This window comes from Procambarus clarkii, chromosome 19, assembly GCF_040958095.1.
Source record: "Procambarus clarkii isolate CNS0578487 chromosome 19, FALCON_Pclarkii_2.0, whole genome shotgun sequence".
Classification (NCBI taxonomy): domain Eukaryota; kingdom Metazoa; phylum Arthropoda; class Malacostraca; order Decapoda; family Cambaridae; genus Procambarus; species Procambarus clarkii.
In genome coordinates, this window is record NC_091168.1 from 17,354,027 (window position 1) to 17,374,824 (window position 20,798).

At 44.0% G+C, this 20,798-nt stretch overlaps 1 protein-coding gene across 2 annotated transcripts in view; it reads left to right on the plus strand.

The window, feature by feature from the left end:
* Positions 1-20,798, plus strand: part of LOC123757613 (uncharacterized) — a 159,940-nt gene that overhangs the window by 25,591 nt on the left and 113,551 nt on the right. The window contains exon 3 of one of the 2 annotated variants that reach the window (XM_045741422.2): positions 18,238-18,414. The exons of the other annotated variant lie outside the window; for it this stretch is intronic. Within the exon in view, the coding sequence (XP_045597378.1) occupies positions 18,238-18,414 (177 nt within the window). The remainder of the gene's footprint in view (positions 1-18,237; positions 18,415-20,798) is intronic. 2 annotated transcript variants of the gene reach the window in all.

Below are 20,798 nucleotides of genomic sequence, written 5' to 3' on the forward strand. Positions count from 1 at the left end.
GACCTACCGCGCCGGCTGCCAAGCTCCAGTTTGGAAGCTAAGCTTCAACCAACGCGAAAAAACCGCCGACCGGTGGGAGGGAGGGTTTCCAGGGAGCCTCCGGGGCTCACCCAGAAAATGGCGTTTCATTACATTCAACGCTGGTTTTCTGTGGGGAGCCCCTATGGCTCCCTGGAGCTTCATACCCAAAGAGAAGGAAAAGAAAGGGCTAACCCGGGAGGCGGCCGCCACAAACTCTGCAACGCAAAGCCAAAACAACCGGTCGCAAACCTGCGACCCAAGGCAACAAGAACGCCCAAGAACAGACGCACATATGGATAGGCGGCCAAAAACCTGTGCGACCCACAATTCCCTGCGCCCGAAATGAGCCCGAGACGTCACCAACACAGCAGCAATTGCTGCAAACGTCAGAACAGCACGGGCGCAAAGACAGACCGCAGGAAGAAGGAAAACACTGCGGACGACCCGGGAGACCCGAGCCCTGAAAACAGGGAACGAAGGAACCGGATCAACCACAGCGCATCCCCAGGCACGGTACGCCGGCAACAGCAAAAAGCACAACTGGACAACACAGGACGCACCCCCCGGCCAAACCAAACAAGTACCAATACCCCAAGAACCCCTCCGGAAAGCAGCCGTCTCGACCGTCGCCAGGACAGAGAAAGGCTGCACACCAATAAAGCTACCACCAGTACCAAAGAGGAGGAAACTGAAACCGAAGTGGCTACCACAAACTGAGGGGAAGAGAAGAAGGCACCCTGAACAAGGACCAGGATGGCTCAGGCGACTCATGAGCAGGCCGGAGGGGAAACAAAACGCGAGAAAACGTAATAAACGTCATACAGTCTCCAAGACGAAGCTCGCAGGTGGGACACCGTCAACAAAGCCACCTGAACACCATAGAGATGGCGATACCTGCGTCAAAATACCAGACGCGAAGAGCCAAAGAGAAGGCCGAACCAGTCACGGACAGGACCGATTCGGCCTGCTGAAAGAGGCGAAGCCTCAGGAAAAACGCCCCGGGTACGGACACCTATCAAGCAGCGTCTGAAAAGAAGGCCGGGCCGGCCACCGTGGAACCATAAGGACTGTTCTCGTGGGAATGGGCTGCAACCGAGCCAGAACCCGAAGCAACAGCTGGCCCGGGAGAAGAGGTACAGGTACCCCCCACCTCGACCAGGCCTGCCGAAAGCCTCCACCGTGAAGTCCTCGCAGGTGGGAAGGGCGCCACAAAACGGGCGACGCCTAGACCACGCCGACCCGAAGACGTCCATGGCCAGGAGTCCATAAGCCCAACAGAGCCAACAAAACGAATCGGCGACGACTGGCCAACCCACGAAGAGGAATGAACCGAGACAGCTGTCCACCAGGACGCAGGACACACCCCAGACACGAACCACACGGTTAACCAAACCCCCTGTGGTTCCGGCAAGAACCACCAGAGAACAGTCCAAACAGAGCTGAATGGTAGAGTACCTAGTAACCCAAACCCTCCGAAGCGCAAACCAGACAGCCATGAACACCTGAACCGGGCTGTGAGCCCGACGGACAGACAGACTCCATCAACCTCGGCCGACCTGGTGAGCACTGGTCACAAAGCCCCAGCCGAGAGACGACCCGTCCGTGAACACATCGAGCGAAGGCTCGGGGAGCTGCCAAGGCACGGAACCCCGAAAACCCCAAAGAGGAAGCTGGTGACGCAGCACCAACACCAGATCCCCAGAGGAACCCAAGGAATGCAAGAGGCGGAAGTGGAGTCTCCGTAGGAACCAACCGACGCCGGAGCCAAACCCGACTCCGCGGGCAGACAAGCACGCCGAAGTGCAAACTCCCGCACAACCGCCCAAGCAACCGCTGAGCAACCCGGGACCCCCTCCTGAACAGCCAAAGGCGGGACCACAGCCACAGTAACACTTCTGGAGGGAAGACAATGAGGGGCCCAAGAGCCTGAAACAAGGCCCAGGTCCGAACCCGGGACGGAAACAGAAGGTAAAACCTCCAGATCACCAGGAAACCAAACCCAGCGATCTGGAAAGAACCATCCCCTGGCGAGCAGACAAGCGGACTGACTGGGAGCCCACTCCAGCCAGTCGTCGAGGTAGGCCAGACACCGAATCTCAGACGCAGACAGGGCACTAAGATCCGGTAAAGATGCAAAGAGTATACAAAGTGCCCTTCACAAAATAGGGAATGCAATAAAAACAGCAAACCTGAAGCCCCACCACCAAAGCATTGTATGACAATCATATTAAGACATAATGACATATGACAATCATTATATGACAATATGACAATTATAATCAAAGCATTATATGACAAAGAGTGCTGGGAAGACGGGACACCACGAGAGTAGCTCTTATCCTGTAACTACACTTAGGTAAGTACACATAGGTAATTACCAACCGTGCTAGCCCCAGAAAAACTGGAGAGGAACGTGCCAAGAAGTGACCTGGAGGTCCAGGTCCACCATCCATGCACCCGGCCCTAACAGAATCCGAACAGGAGACAACAGTCCTCCGAGCAGGGCAGAGGATCCAGGGCGCAGATGGAAGTAGTCCAGAAGAACTGCAGACTGGAAAAGCTCATGACTGCAAAGAGCAGACGGGAAAAGCTCATGACTGCAAAGAGCAGACGGGAAGCCCAGAAGGATGGGGCGGATCGACCACGCCCCACGCACCCACGAAGAGGAAATGACGAAGCGCAGGGAAGAAGCCCACCCCGCCAGCTCTGAACCCCCCCCCAAGGGGGAGAAGCCGTCCTCCGACGCCAGCAGAGGCCGGAAGACAACCCAAAGCGCCCACCAACAGCGGGACCAAGCGAGAGGCAAGAGAGCAAGCTGCTCCCCCAGCGCCCAGTCAACAGAGAAGGGAACAGAACCCCTTCAGAAAGAAAAAGTACACTACCGAAGTCATGAGGAGAGACTACGGGAATGAAACCACACTTCGCTGGAAGAGGAAGGGAGGGGAGACCTGATCACCACAGACAAGATACCGAAGGGAATCGACAGGGTTGAGAAGGACAGGCTATGTAACACAAGGGGCACACGCACTAGGGGACACAGGTGGAAACTGAGTACCCAAAAGAGCCACAGATAGAATTAAAGTTTTTTTTTTTTTTTTTTTTTTTTTTTTTTTTTTGAGTGTCAGAATGGGAACGGGAAAGCACTAAGAAGTAATGTGGCAACTCCTCACACAAGTAACGAGGCTGACCCCCATACAATGTCACATGTAGACATGACAGAGCCCAAGAGGCACAGGAACCGATACACCTTTGAAGGTGTATCCGACTTTGGAAGGTGAAGCTGGAGGAGGCAGAAGTCACACTGCAGCAAGCTCCTGGAAATATCGAATTACCTAAGTATTGGGAACAGGTTGAGGGCTACAGTGGTGTCCCAGGTTACATAAAGGTTCAGGGAAGAGTAAAAGCAAATAAAATACAATAAACAAGTAAAACTGAGTGAAAATAGCCGAGTGGAAAAGTTTGTTTTGGTCTAGAACAAAATCAAAGATGGCCGCCGCCACCACCCCCACTGAGAAGGTAGACACACCAACAGATGATGGTTTCAAAGGATTCTCACCACAAGATATAAGGAAAGGAGGTGTTCTTGGCAGGTTAGAGATAATTGAGGGCATGCAAAAGAAGTATGAAGAAAAAGTGCTTAAATTAGAAGAGGACAATGGAGCTCTTTGGAGTGAGCTTTGCACTCTAAAAGGGAGTATGCTTCAACAAGGTAAGATTATTACTGCATTAACAGACAAGGTAACAAATCAGGAGGAGCAAATCAAGGAACTAGTGAAAGAAAATGAGGCATGGAAAGTGAAGTGTGGTGACTTTGAAGAAATAAACAAGAAGATAGACTCATATGGTGAACAACTCCAAGCAAGCCTAAGGGCTAACATAGAGTTAGGTAAGGATCTCCAACTGGAAACTTCACTGACAACTCACATAGAGGAGGTGAATAAAGAACTAGAAAAGTATAAAGAAGAAATAAAAGCGACATATGCTGAAGTTGTAAAAGAGAAAGAGACTATCAAAGAAGTGTGTTCGGAAGTCAAAACCAGAAATGACCAACAAGAAGCAGAAATTACGCAAGCAATTAGGAAAGAACTGGTTACCAACAGTAAACTGGTACAAAACACTGCAGATAGAACTAAGTCCATAATCATTTTTGGATGTATAGAGAAGGAAATTTCATCTAGGGTGGACCGAGCGGCAGAAGAGATGAAAATCATAGAGAAAATAGTAGGTTTAGGAGAAGGCTCAAAGGAAAATGTCAGTGATTTTAGAAGAATAGGAAAATATGAGAAAGAAAAGAACCGCCCCTTAAGGGTGACCTTTAATGGAGTGAAAAACATGATGGAAGTGCTAAGAAATGCCAGGAAACTGCAGAGTGATGAGGTTGGCAAATCTTGGTCAATAAGACAAGACCTCTCCAAGGAAGACAGAGAAAAGCTGAAAATGAACTTAATTGAGGCAAAACGGCTAAATGGGGATAGAAATGAAGAAGACAGAAATTCTTTTTTTTACAAAGTGACAGGGACTGGAAAGCTTGTGAAATGGTACATAAAAACAAAGCAACAAGATCAGTAGTGGAAGGGGGAGTAAAGAGCAAAGGAAAAGGGAACATGTTCCTGAAAATTGTATATACCAACATAGATGGAGTGAGGTCAAAAACTTTGGAGTTGCAAGATATAATCCAGCTTAGGGTCCCAGATATTGTTGCATTATCAGAAACGAAACTTGAAGGAAATATAATAAATGAAGTCATATTCCCAAGAGGCTACTCAGTTTGGAGACGTGACAGGAAAACTAGGAAGGGAGGAGGAGTGGCTGTACTGGTGAAAAAACACCTGAAGGTAAAAGAGTTAATATTTGAAAACCCTCGAGATATTGACATAATGGCATTGCAGGTCTGGAATCAGGATGATAACCTGATAATTGTAAATACCTACAGCCCACCAGCAAGCAACACGTGGACAAAGGAAGAACTGGATGACAAACGAGAGGGCCTCATAATGGTCATGAGAGATATTATTGTACAAGCAGATAAAGATAAATCACGACTGTTGATACTGGGGGACTTCAACTTTAGAGCAATAGACTGGGAGGCCTATGAAGCAAGAACGGAGGACTTTTGGACATGCAGATTTGTGAACCTCATTTTGGAGACATTCTTGTATCAACACATAAAGCAAGCCACAAGAATGAGGGAAGGAGATATACCGTCAGTACTGGATCTAGTATTCACCAGGAAAGAAGAAGAGATTTTTGACATCCAGTACCTTCCTCCCTTGGGAAAGAGTGATCACGTCCTGTTAGACATTAAATATGCTTTAAGATATCATCTAGAAGAAAATGGGGACATTGAAACAGTTGATAAACTCGATTTAAAGAGAGGCAACTATGGGGAACTTCGAAATTTTTTTAATGAGTGTAATTGGACAGAATTGTTGCTAGGCAGGGAAGTAAATGAAATGTATGCCAAATTTTTAAAACTATACGAGGAAGGCACACAAACATTCATACCAAAACAGAGATGCAGGACCAAAAAACAGGATTGGTTCGACAGAAATTGTGAGAGGGCAAGAGACCAAAAGACACAAAAATGGAATCAGTATAGGAAGAGGCCAAACCCCCAAACATACCAGCGATACAAAGATGCGAGAAACAATTATACAGCAGTAAGGAGAGAGGCAGAAAGAAATTTTGAAAAAGGGATAGCAGATAAATGTAAAACAGAACCGGGCCTATTCTACAAATTCATAAACAACAAATTGCAGGTAAAGGATAATATCCAGAGGTTGGAAATGGGAAACAGATTCACGGAAAATGAAAAGGAAATGTGTGAAACATTAAATGAAAAGTTCCAAAGTGTGTTTGTACAAAATGAAATCTTCAGAGAACCAGACACAATAAGAATTCCAGAGAACAACATAGAGCGGATAGAGGTGTCTAGAGATGAAGTGGAAAATATGCTAAAGGAGCTCGGGAGGAACAAAGCAGCTGGCCCAGATGGCGTTTCACCATGGGTTCTGAGAGAATGTGCATCTGAGCTCAGCATTCCACTTCACCTGATCTTTCAGGCATCCCTGTGTACAGGAATCGTAGCAGACGTGTGGAAACAGGCTAACATAGTTCCAATCTACAAAAGTGGCAGCAGGGAAGACCCCCTCAATTATAGACCTGTATCATTGACAAGTGTAATAGTGAAAGTATTGGAAAAGCTAATCAAAACTAAATGGGTAGAACACCTGGAGAGAAATGATATAATATCAGACAGACAGTATGGTTTTCGATCAGGAAGATCCTGTGTATCGAATTTACTCAGTTTCTATGATCGGGCCACAGAGATATTACAGGAAAGAGATGGCTGGGTTGACTGCATCTATCTGGACCTAAAAAAGGCTTTCGACAGAGTTCCACATAAGAGGTTGTTCTGGAAACTGGAAAATATTGGAGGGGTGACAGGTAAGCTTCTATCATGGATGAAAAATTTTCTGACTGATAGAAAAATGAGGGCAGTAATCAGAGGCAATGTATCGGAATGGAGAAATGTCACAAGTGGAGTACCACAGGGTTCAGTTCTTGCACCAGTGATGTTTATTGTGTACATAAATGATCTACCAGTTGGTATACAGAATTATATGAACATGTTTGCTGATGATGCTAAGATAATAGGAAGGATAAGAAATTTAGATGATTGTCATGCCCTTCAAGAAAACCTGGACAAAATAAGTATATGGAGCACCACTTGGCAAATGGAATTTAATGTTAATAAATGTCATGTTATGGAATGTGGAATAGGAGAACATAGACCCCACACAACCTATATATTATGTGAGAAATCTTTAAAGAATTCTGATAAAGAAAGAGATCTAGGAGTGGTTCTAGATAGAAAACTATCACCTGAGGACCACATTAAGAATATTGTGCAAGGAGCCTATGCAATGCTTTCTAACTTCAGAATTGCATTTAAATACATGGATGGCGATATACTAAAGAAGTTGTTCATGACTTTTGTTAGGCCAAAGCTAGAATATGCAGCTGTTGTGTGGTGCCCATATCTTAAGAAGCACATCAACAAACTGGAAAAGGTGCAAAGACATGCTACTAAGTGGCTCCCAGAACTGAAGGGCAAGAGCTACGAGGAGAGGTTAGAAGCATTAAATATGCCAAAACTAGAAGACAGAAGAAAAAGAGGTGATATGATCACTACGTACAAAATAGTAACAGGAATTGATAAAATCGACAGGGAAGACTTCCTGAGACCTGGAACTTCAAGAACAAGAGGCCATAGATTTAAACTAGCTAAACACAGATGCCGAAGAAATATAAGAAAATTCACCTTCGCAAATAGAGTGGTAGACGGTTGGAACAAGTTAAGTGAGAAGGTGGTGGAGGCCAAGACCGTCAGTAGTTTCAAAGCGTTATATGACAAAGAGTGCTGGGAAGACGGGACACCACGAGCGTAGCTCTCATCCTGTAACTACACTTAGGTAATTACACTTAGGTAATTACACACTTGCAGCAGAGGAGCTCCAGCATATTTCAACAATCCTAAGTATTGTAGTACAGGTTGATGGTAGTGAGTGGTGTCCCAGAGAACATAAAGGTATAGTGCTCTTGAAAAATAGGTGAGATAACAGGAAAGTGCTAAGGGAAGTGAAAAATCGGATGAGAAAAAGTTGCCCTAGTGTTTACAGTGCAGAGAAGAACATTCAAGATGGCCACTGGCAAGGGGAAAAACAAAACAGAGCTTGATTTTGAGGGATTCAATGAAGAAAGCATTGATATTAGTAGTCTACATAACAAGTTGGTAAATTTAGATACTATAGTGAACTCTTATGTAGAAATAATTAGTAAATTGAAAGAAAGTAATGACCATTTGAATAGCAAAGTTTTATGTCTTGAGGGTTTAGTGAAAGACTTGCGCAAGGATAAGAATCAATTGGAAACAAATTGCAAAGCCATGGAAGAAGAAAATAAACTCTTAAAAATAGCTTTGGAAGAAGTTAAAGTAAATTTAAACATAAATGACTACAATAGGTTAGGCAAGGAAATTCAACAGGAGAAACAGCTTTTGTCAGCACAGATGGAGGAAGTTACACAGGGAATAGAACAGTGCAAGAAAGATATGCAACTCACTTATGCACAAGTGGCCAAGGAGAAGGAAAAAATAGAAGAAGCAGTAAAGGAAGTCAAACACTGCAGCAACCAAGATAAAACAAACATTAGGCTAGAAGTGAGGAAAGAATTGGCATCTAACCCGAAGTTGGTGCAAAACACAGTTGATCGGAGTAAGTCCCTGATCATTTTTGGCTGCAAAGAAAAGGCGATAACATCTAGGTCAGAAAGAGCTGTAGAAGAAGCTAAAGTAGTAGATAAAATTGTTGGCCTCGTGGAAGGTCTTACAGAGAGAATGTGTGCGACTACAGGAGAATAGGCAGGTACGTAAAAGGGAAAGATCGACCTTTGAGGATCACCCTAAACGGTGCCAAACAGATGGAAGAAGTACTAAGGAATGCTAGAAAATTGCAAAGGGATGAGGATGGGAAAGGGTGGTCATTAAGACGAGATCTTTCAAAAGAAGATAGAGAGAAGCTGAAACTGAACCTCGCCGAGGCAAAACATTTAAATGAGAGCAGGAATGAAGAAGAAATAAATTCTTTTTTTCTACAAAGTGATAGGGGTAGGCAAACCAGTAAAGTGGTACATAAAGGCAAACCAACAAAATCAATAGAGAGAGGGGGAGTGAAGAATAAGGAGAGGGGGAACAAGTTCCTGAAGATTGCATACACCAACATAGATGGAGTGAGATCGAAGATACTGGAGTTAAGTGATGTAATACAGCTGCAGACACCAGACATTGTTGCACTCACGGAGACAAAACTTGAAGATGTAATTTTAAATGAGGTCATATTCCCGAGGGGCTACTCAATTTGGAGACGGGACAGAAAAATTAGGAAAGGCGGTGGCGTTGCTGTGCTGGTAAAAGAACACCTAAAGGTGAAGGAAATAATGACTGCCAATCCACAAGAAGTTGACATAATAGCACTAGAGATCTGCTATGAGGATGATAAACTAATGATGATAAATGCATATAGTCCACCGCCAAGCAGCACATGGTCAAAGGAGGAGCTAGATAGTAAACGTGAAGGTCTTATAACAATAATGAGAGAGATTATAGCGAGAGCGGATAACGATAGATCACGACTGTTGATAGTCGGTGACTTCAACTTGAAATCCATAGACTGGGAAGCATATGAAGCTAAAACAGAAGATTTTTGGACCTGTAAATTTGTAGACCTCATCCTGGAAACATTCTTGTATCAACATGTTAAACAAGCTACGAGGATGAGGGAAGGGGACGTTCCCTCCATGCTAGATTTGATATTTACCAGGAAGGAGGAAGAGATATTTGACATTCAGTACCTTCCTCCCTTGGGTAAAAGTGACCATGTCTTTTTGGGAATAAAGTATGCAATGCGTTATAAGCTGGAAGAAAATAAGGAGGTTGAAGCAGTTGAAAAACCAGACTTCAGGAGAGGACATTATGGTGACCTTAGAAATTTTTTTAGTGAGTATAATTGGACAGACTTGATGCTAGGCAAGGAAGTGAATGAGATGTATGGCAAGTTTTGTGAAATATATGATAAAGGCACAAAAATTTTTATACCAAAACAGAGATGCAGAACTAGGAAACAGGATTGGTTCAATAGAAATTGCGAGAGGGCTAGAGACCGAAAGACACAAAAATGGAATCAATACAGGAAGAGGCCGAACCCCCAAACATACCAGCGATACAAAGATGCGAGAAACAACTACACGGCAGTGAGGAGAGAGGCAGAAAGAAATTTTGAAAAAGGGATTGCGGACAAATGTAAAACAGAACCAGGTCTATTCTATAAATTCATAAACAACAAATTGCAGGTAAAGGATAATATTCAGAGGTTGAAAATGGGAAATAGATTCACGGAAGATGAAAAGGAAATGTGTGAAACACTAAACGAAAAGTTCCAAAGTGTGTTTGTACAAAATGAAATCTTTAGGGAACCAGATACAATAAGAATTCCAGAGAACAACATAGAACACATAGAGGTGTCTAGAGACGAAGTGGAAAAAATGCTCAAGGAGCTCGGTAAGAACAAAGCAGCTGGCCCAGATGGCGTTTCACCATGGGTTCTGAGAGAATGTGCATCTGAGCTCAGCATTCCACTTCACCTGATCTTTCAGGCATCCCTGTGTACAGGAATCGTAGCAGACGGGTGGAAACAGGCTAACATAGTTCCAATCTACAAAAGTGGCAGCAGGGAAGACCCCCTCAATTATAGACCTGTATCATTGACAAGTGTAATAGTGAAAGTATTGGAAAAACTAATCAAAACTAAATGGGTAGAACACCTAGAGAGAAATGATATAATATCAGACAGACAGTATGGTTTTCGATCTGGAAGATCCTGTGTATCGAATTTACTCAGTTTCTATGATCGAGCCACAGAGATATTACAGGAAAGAGATGGTTGGGTTGACTGCATCTATCTGGACCTAAAAAAGGCTTTCGACAGAGTTCCACATAAGAGGTTGTTCTGGAAACTGGAAAATATTGGAGGGGTGACAGGTAAGCTTCTATCATGGATGAAAAATTTTCTGACTGATAGAAAAATGAGGGCAGTAATCAGAGGCAATGTATCAGAATGGAGAAATGTCACAAGTGGAGTACCACAGGGTTCAGTTCTTGCACCAGTGATGTTTATTGTGTACATAAATGATCTACCAGTTGGTATACAGAATTATATGAACATGTTTGCTGATGATGCTAAGATAATAGGAAGGATAAGAAATTTAGATGACTGTCATGCCCTTCAAAAAGACCTGGACAAAATAAGTATATGGAGCACCACTTGGCAAATGGAATTTAATGTTAATAAATGTCATGTTATGGAATGTGGAATAGGAGAACATAGACCCCACACAACCTATATATTATGTGAGAAATCTTTAAAGAATTCTGATAAAGAAAGAGATCTAGGAGTGGTTCTAGATAGAAAACTATCACCTGAGGACCACATAAAGAATATTGTGCAAGGAGCCTATGCTATGCTTTCTAACTTCAGAATTGCATTTAAATACATGGATGGCGATATACTAAAGAAATTGTTCATGACTTTTGTTAGGCCAAAGCTAGAATATGCAGCTGTTGTGTGGTGCCCATATCTTAAGAAGCACATCAACAAACTGGAAAAGGTGCAAAGACATGCTACTAAGTGGCACCCAGAACTGAAGGGCAAGAGCTACGAGGAGAGGTTAGAAGCATTAAATATGCCAAAACTAGAAGACAGAAGAAAAAGAGGTGATATGATCACTACATACAAAATAGTAACAGGAATTGATAAAATCGACAGGGAAGACTTCCTGAGACCTGGAATTTCAAGAACAAGAGGTCATAGATTTAAACTAGCTAAACACAGATGCCGAAGAAATATAAGAAAATTCACCTTCGCAAATAGAGTGGTAGACGGTTGGAACAAGTTAAGTGAGAAGGTGGTGGAGGCCAAGACCGTCAGTAGTTTCAAAGCGTTATATGACAAAGAGTGCTGGGAAGACGGGACACCACGAGCGTAGCTCTCATCCTGTAACTACACTTAGGTAATTACACTTAGGTAATTACACACAGTCAGAAGACAACGCCATCACCCTTCCTCCCTCAGCATTACTCCTCCCTCCATGGCGCACAGCGCTAAATATCACCACAATCCTGCTATTATCAGAATTCTGGTCAGTTTTATCACAGGGGTCTTCTGTAATAATATCATCGCTAAATAAAACCAAGAACTTGTATATTATGGCATTTTTAGTCGATGCTGTGGTCACAAGCTGAACAGCAGTGCTGTGAGCTCATGCTGCGTGCATCAGGCTTGGTAGCTCTCTCAATACTGAGGCCCCTCACACCCAGGAATTTGGCCCACGATTTTTTTTTTAATGGCGTCTGTTTACAAGAGCCCTGATAAAGGTGTGGTGAACCCCGTGTATCCGCGGGCCGTTTAAATCTTGCGCGGTACTCCAAAACATCATATGATGCTGAGTACAGTTTACTGCAAGTCACTCAACGCATCATATGATGTCTTGCGCAACTAAAGGGTTAAAGAAAAGGAAGAGTCCATGAGAAAGGCAGCAAGAAAGGGCCGCTGGTAAGACCCAGAAGCCTTGGCAGGAGGATCAGGCTCAAAAACCTCCGTCCCCAACCCGAACGGGGCAGCCTCCGAAAACCGCCCGAGTCTTGGCCCCAACTAAACCCCGCCCCGACCCCGAAACCCGCAGACGGTCCGGAGCCGGGAATAGGGAGGGAAAGGGGCGAACAGCACCTAACCAAAACAGGCCGGCCCCGGGGCATCCGAGTAGGAAACCAACCTAGCGTGTTGCAGCAACCTAACCTAGCTCGCAATACGGATGCCGCCTGTGCTCTGAACAGTAATAACATCAGGAGAGTACTGGAGAACAAGTAGAGAATCTCTCACAAGATTCCCGGCCAAGGTGTCAGTGACCCAACAGGCAACATGATGGAAGTAAAAGTGGCGACTGTCACCCAGAGACAAGGGCACAGCAACCAATGATCCCATACAAGATGGGTTGGAACCCGGTAGACACATTCAATGGTCCACCGAGCCCAGACAGGGGTTTCCAGTGCCCGTAGGCTGACTGCTACGGGAAGCCCGGGCAAGGTGTTGCTAACCGGTTAAGAAACCCAAAAATAAGAAGAGGGTAGAGGATAGCATTGAAAACCCCTGTGACGTGTATAGTCACGGGGGCCTAGCAGAGGGCCACTAAACACTACCAGTGGAACTATAGCCACACTGGGCAGACCCCCACCAGGCAAAGGAAAATAAAGCAAAAGAAAAATCCCGCAAAAGTACACCATCTCCAGAGGGAACAGGAACCGGTCGCCGCTTAGGTGGCAGGTCGCGCAACACCTTGATGCCCTAACCAGCACAATATCAATCCCTACCCAGGGCCAAACAAGGGCCCCAAGCCCCAGTTGGCCCCAAGCCCCAGTTGGCCCCAAGGGCGAGGCAAATACCGAGCAGCAAGAACCTCTACGGGAATGGTTCCCGAATGCCCCAGGGAAGATAACCCTGTCACACAGGGGCAGTACTCACAGGGCACTTAGGGAAGGAAGTCCCTAAGTGCATGCTGCCCCAGCACTGATGAGGTACTCCTGGTCACCGCACAACACAACACACAGCAGTGAATGCCACATAAGGCAAACATCGTCTAGGAAACTGAGGCCAGAGAAGCGTCTATCCCGGTTGACATTAGCTTACGAACTGAAGCTAGGCAGCTGGTGCGGTAGGTCCGGGGCTCCCCCTTCCCCCTTTCGGGGTGGGGAGGGCTGCCCGGATGATCGGCGCGGCAGTAAAGTGTGATGTTTGCTTGTTTGCTTGTTTCCTTGGCATTGTAGGGAGTTTCTACCTCTCTGTTCGGTTTTTTGTTTTAGTTTTTTACCATGTGGGGTTTGTTTTGTTATGCTTACCTTTCTGGGTGCCTAAATGCGGTCGATGGCAGATAAGGAAAACCCCAACCACAAGGGGGTTTTTCCAGGGCCATTGCTCCCTGAAACCTCTCAAAAGGGGCACAGGTTCTGGCGCTGGTCCCTGGTAGGTCTGAACTCCTTAGCTAATGTCCCGGTCTAATGTAACATACATTAGCCCGATAAGTTCCAAGGAGCCGAAGGGGCTCCCCACAGAAAAGATTTGTTGACATTGAACAACTTTTAAAAAACTAACTGATGCCCCTTGAGCCTAACCACATTCGACCTGTTAGCCAAGATTTGTTTTTTAAGTTCTGGATGTACAGTACATCATCATATATATTTTTGGTTACAGGTTTTGTTTATTAAATTTTTAATTTATATTATTAGCACTTTGATGCTCCGGGCGCGCGAGCGCTGCACTATTCCTGGTGGGTTTTGGCATTCCGTGGGAGCGCTTGGTAATTCTGAAAAATGTATACTCTTTTTCAACCTTCTTACCTCAATTCTCGTCCAAGGTTTTTCAATTTGGTATTATTGTGTTCACAATAGAATTCTGTACAGGCCTAAAGGCATATAAAGTCCAAAAGCCCGGCGTACCATCCTCAACAGAGAAAGTGATAGCATGTTACCCGGGAGCACGCAAAAGTGATAAAATTTGTACACTCTTTTCACTTTGGTCACCTCAATTCTCATCCATTTTGGTGTCAATGTGTTCGCAGTAGATTCCCAACAGGAGTATATGCATATAATGTCAAAAACCGCAGCGCGCTCCACCCGCCGACAAAGCAGGCCGAGGTTACCTGGAAGAGAGCGCCCCGCCACCCCTAAGGGGCCGAGAAAATCTAATTAATTTCATCTAATAATTACTCAAGACAAAGCTGCTATTAGAACAATATCTAACTCTGGCTTCACACATCACTTGGTACCCTTACTCAAATCTCTGAATATGTTAGATATTAAGTCACTGCACATCCTCTCATGTGTATTTTATATATATAAAATGCTGAACTATAATGTTAATCCTGACCTCAATAGTTTCCTAGAAGGTTGTAACAGAACCCATGAGCACCACACCAGAAACAAATACCTATTTGATATTCCAAGAGTATGACTTAATCAAATTAGAAATGCTCTACAAATCAAGGGACCCAGAATGACCTTCCCAATCATGTTAAAGACTGTACCTCTCCCAACCAGTTTAAGATAAAAACTAAGTACTACCTAATTAACTCCTTGTAACCTACCTTACTCCTGAATGTCAACCCATATCTACTATTTTAAACAATGCTGTTTGCTATTTTCTTGTTCCCCCCCCCTTTTTCATTTTTTTATTTTCTCAACACAATTTATACTTTAACCCTTAAACTGCGCAACGCGCCTGCAGGCTCACGTCTGGTTTGCGCAACGCGCCTCCGGGTATTTGTATTTTTCACGTTCCATTCAAAACTCCCGCGGCTACATGGGGTTCACATCAGCTTCCTCATGGCTCTTGTAAACAGACGCCATCTTTAAAAAAAATCGTGGTCCACATTCCCGGGTGTGGGAGCCTCAGTAGTGTATGAGCAACCAAGGCTGGCGCTTGCAGCATGAGCGCACAGCACTGCTGTTCAGCATGTGACCACAGCATCGCCTAATAATGTCAATATATATATATAACTTGTATTATTTAGCTATGATAGTGTTATATTAGAGCCTGTGTGTGATAATGATTGGGTACAATGTTCAAATATCAGTGATTCAATGCTGTTCACGATGTTCACAGCGCTAGCCACAGCACCACAGCATTATTTCGTTCATCTAGGAATCTTCAAATGATTTCTTAGGTTCCTTTTCAAAATAAACGTGTGGTCAATTATTCATTTACAGGAATTAGTGACCAGGATTGTGATAATAGCAGGAATGTGGTTATAATTAGCGTTGTGCGTAGTATTGTGGAAGGAGGAATTTTGATGAGGGAGGGAGGGCGAGAATTGAGGTAGCCTCATTGTGTGTGTGGCTGCCACTCTTGTTTTGCTCACCATACTAGCTTAGTGGTTCGCTATGGGCAACACATATGTACATGGGTATATATAGTGTGTGTATATAGTGTAAGAACAGCAACAGGAGAATGTTGAGAGGAGCTATTTTGGTGAGGGAGGTGACGTAATCGTAGTGTCATCTGCTGTGTAATTTTTCATGCAGTGTATGGTGGCCACTGTACTGTTTGGACACAATACCGGCTTACTTGCATAGTTCTGGTAAATAAAACATGTAGATAGGTATATAGAACATGTGTAATAAGAACTATAACAATATGGTGGGAGGAGCAATGTTGGCGAGTAAGATGTTGGAGTGAGGGAGACAGGCTGGGTGTGGCTGCTCTCACTCGAGGTATTCTGAATGTGTTCATGGCCAATACGAGGCAGCTGCTATTGGCCCATACGAGGCAGCTGTTATTGGCCCATACGAGGCAGCTGCTATTGGCCCATACGAGGCAGCTGCTGTTGGCCCATACGAGGCAGCTGCTATTGGCCCATACGCGGCAGCTGCTATTGGCCCATATGCGGCAGCTGCTATTGGCCCATATGCGGCAGCTGCTATTGGCCCATACAGGGCAGCTGCTATTGGCTCATACAGGGCAGCTGCTATTGGCCCATATGAGGCAGCTGCTATTGGCCCATACGCGGCAGCTGCTTTTGACCCATACGCGGCAGCTGCTGTTGGCCCATACGCGGCAGCTGCTGTTGGCCCATACGAGGCAGCTGCTATTGGCCCATACGAGGCAGCTGCTATTGGCCCATACGAAGCAGCTGCTACGCGGTGTTCTGAATGTGTTGATGGTGAATGTATATAGTGTGTGACAGTGTATAGTGTGTAAATAGATTGTATATATACACAAATTAGCATGATACATAGTAAATATGTGCTGCATATGTGTACACAAGTTTCATGCACGTAACACAGTGTCTACGGACAGTACGGATGTTGTACTGCGATATTATAGTGTATGTGTTCATTATACATTGGATTGGCACATAAAAACAATGAAAATGCATTTGGAAAGGTGCGCAAAAAATGAAAGAAAATATATTCGCGGCAACTCGCGCGCCCCGCCCCGAGCGCCCCACCGCCCCCGAGAGCTCACGGCACGGGCGCACGGGGAATGATGACGTCACGCCCCAACTTCCGGACCCCATAGCAGCCAAAGTAAGTACAATTTCGACTTTTTTTTTACATACCCATACTAAGGGAAGGGTTTTTGACACTTTAAAAAGAAAAAAGAATTTTTTCCAGAGAATTTATTTCCTGCGCACTGCGGGGGTGTCACATTTGGAGGCAACGCAGTTAAGGGGTTAATCTCAATTAGTATTAAGTTTTAGTCTTAGTGATTTTCCTGCCCGAAATGCTTTGCGTAATAGTGGCTTTAGGCATTGTATGTACTAGCTCTATCTATAAATCCATCAACGTTTTGTATCTCACTTTATATGTATGTACTTTACCTGAATAAACATTTGATTTTGATTTGATTTGAAGGGCTCCTGGCCTTCCGTTAGAGAGTGGGGTAATACTGAAAAGTTTATACTCTTTTCAATTTTGTCATCTCAATTCTCGTCCTAGGTTTTTCAATTTGATATCAATGTGTTCGCAATAGAATTCTCTTCAGGACTAAATGCATATAAACTCCAAAAGCCGGACTTACTACCCGCAGCAAACAGAGAAAGTGAGAGCGAGTTACCCCGGAGCACGCAAGAGCAATGAAATGTGTACACTCATTTCACTTTGGTCACCTCAATTCTCGTCATAGGTTTTTCATTTTGGTATCAATATGTTCGCAATTAATTTCTCTACAGGACTAAATGCATATAAACTCCAAAAGCCCGGTGTACTACCCACAGCAAACAAAGAAAGTGACATCGTATTACCCCTGTGAGTGCTAATCAAGCACAATAAAATGTTTATACTCTTTTCAACTATATATGTAAGGCCTATAAGGTCCAAAACTGCGACGCGCCCCTCCCACAGCCAAGAGCGAATGCTGGGCACAGTTTTTAACGGATGATGCAATGCTGAGTTGTTACCGGACTTCCCTCTATTAAATAGATGACTCAATGCTGAGTTGTTACCAAGCAAAACTGTTAGGATAATAAAAGTTATAAAAATATTTATTTCATGAATGCTTTATTGTATTAGATGGAGATTCTCTGGCTGGCAATCTACTAAGCTAACCACTTTGGGGGGAGGGAGGGCAGCAGCAGTGAGGGTGTACTCACCTAGTTGTGCTTGCAGGTTGAGCTCTGGCTCTTTGGTCCCGCCTCTTCTGAAGGAGAAGTGGATCAGGACTTCTCTAATTGGTGAATGCAAACAAAATACTGTTGCATTTATGCTATGAACCTGTCGTTTTTTTTCCTTGCATTGTTTTTATTTTTTTATTTTTTTTTCTCTCTCCATTTTCCTCCATTTCTCGTTTACGAATTTAAACAATAACTGACAGGTCTCGTCCCCAAGGTGTTCAGAAACCAAGTGGTGCTCTGTATCACATATTAGCCTGATAGTTCCAGGGAGCCTCCGGGGCTCACCCAGAAAATTGTGTTTCATTACATTCGAAGCTGATTTTTTATAATTTTATATTAAACTCCTGATTTTATCCACACGTACAGGTAATCAAAATGATCTTTCAGACACATTCACATGACTTGTCAGAAATTCCCATATTGACTTTCCTCTTGCAGGTTGTGGAGACATTCCTGTCAAAACTACGAGCAATAGTGGCCAAGAGAAAAGGCCTCTTGAAAGGGGCCCAGTTCGTGTGCCCCACCAATGCATATGAAAACCTTGCTGTTACTGCCATCAGTGACTTTGAAGTGGCAGTGGTTCTCAATTATCCTTTCCTCATAGAGAACTTTACTGTGAGTCTCTTGGAATCTGCAACTCAATTACTATACTGTAATGATATTTCGGAAGCACCTATTGCTTCATTTTTCTCTATATTATTACAGTTAGAACAACATATATACAGTATATAGCTAGATTAACTAATTCTGAAATGTTACAATATTCATAATAGATAAATATTCTCTCAACTTAATTTATTATTTTTTCTGGGGGGAACCCCTATGGCTCCCCGGAGCTATCCATGGCTGATATGGATACCCTAACTATTTTGCATCAGTCGATGTGGGTGGAGTTCTAGGCCTACCGGGGACCATGAGCCAGAACCTGGCCCCCTCACAGAGGCACGGGGAGCAATAGCCCATAGAATTGCACATGTGATTTGGAGCATTCTATACTGTATCTGCCATCGACTGGGACAGGCACCCAGAAAGGTAAGCGCCATAAAACAAACCCCTATTCTGGTTAACAACGAAAATCGACAAACGAGCGGACAGAACTCCCCAAAAAAAACGAACTAACAAGCATGACGTCACACGACGTCATGCTTGACGGGCCTATTCTACAAATTCATAAACAACAAATTGCAGGTAAAGGATAATATCCAGAGGTTGGAAATGGGAAACAGATTCACGGAAAATGAAAAGGAAATGTGTGAAACATTAAATGAAAAGTTCCAAAGTGTGTTTGTACAAAATGAAATCTTCAGAGAACCAGACACAATAAGAATTCCAGAGAACAACATAGAGCGGATAGAGGTGTCTAGAGATGAAGTGGAAAATATGCTAAAGGAGCTCGGGAGGAACAAAGCAGCTGGCCCAGATGGCGTTTCACCATGGGTTCTGAGAGAATGTGCATCTGAGCTCAGCATTCCACTTCACCTGATCTTTCAGGCATCCCTGTGTACAGGAATCGTAGCAGACGTGTGGAAACAGGCTAACATAGTTCCAATCTACAAAAGTGGCAGCAGGGAAGACCCCCTCAATTATAGACCTGTATCATTGACAAGTGTAATAGTGAAAGTATTGGAAAAGCTAATCAAAACTAAATGGGTAGAACACCTGGAGAGAAATGATATAATATCAGACAGACAGTATGGTTTTCGATCAGGAAGATCCTGTGTATCGAATTTACTCAGTTTCTATGATCGGGCCACAGAGATATTACAGGAAAGAGATGGCTGGGTTGACTGCATCTATCTGGACCTAAAAAAGGCTTTCGACAGAGTTCCACATAAGAGGTTGTTCTGGAAACTGGAAAATATTGGAGGGGTGACAGGTAAGCTTCTATCATGGATGAAAAATTTTCTGACTGATAGAAAAATGAGGGCAGTAATCAGAGGCAATGTATCGGAATGGAGAAATGTCACAAGTGGAGTACCACAGGGTTCAGTTCTTGCACCAGTGATGTTTATTGTGTACATAAATGATCTACCAGTTGGTATACAGAATTATATGAACATGTTTGCTGATGATGCTAAGATAATAGGAAGGATAAGAAATTTAGATGATTGTCATGCCCTTCAGGAAGACCTGGACAAAATAAGTATATGGAGCACCACTTGGCAAATGGAATTTAATGTTAATAAATGTCATGTTATGGAATGTGGAATAGGAGAACATAGACCCCACACAACCTATATATTATGTGAGAAATCTTTAAAGAATTCTGATAAAGAAAGAGATCTAGGAGTGGTTCTAGATAGAAAACTATCACCTGAGGACCACATTAAGAATATTGTGCAAGGAGCCTATGCAATGCTTTCTAACTTCAGAATTGCATTTAAATACATGGATGGCGATATACTAAAGAAATTGTTCATGACTTTTGTTAGGCCAAAGCTAGAATATGCAGCTGTTGTGTGGTGCCCATATCTTAAGAAGCACATCAACAAACTGGAAAAGGTGCAAAGACATGCTACTAAGTGGCTCCCAGAACTGAAGGGCAAGAGCTACGAGGAGAGGTTAGAAGCATTAAATATGCCAAAACTAGAAGACAGAAGAAAAAGAGGTGATATGATCACTACGTACAAAATAGTAACAGGAATTGATAAAATCGACAGGGAAGACTTCCTGAGACCTGGAACTTCAAGAACAAGAGGCCATAGATTTAAACTAGCTAAACACAGATGCCGAAGAAATATAAGAAAATTCACCTTCGCAAATAGAGTGGTAGACGGTTGGAACAAGTTAAGTGAGAAGGTGGTGGAGGCCAAGACCGTCAGTAGTTTCAAAGCGTTATATGACAAAGAGTGCTGGGAAGACGGGACACCACGAGCGTAGCTCTCATCCTGTAACTACACTTAGGTAATTACACTTAGGTAATTACGAGCCGCGCCGCATATCTGCGCAGCTCCCCCCTCCCCGGGAGGGGGAAGTGGGAGCCCCAGACCCCCGCGCCG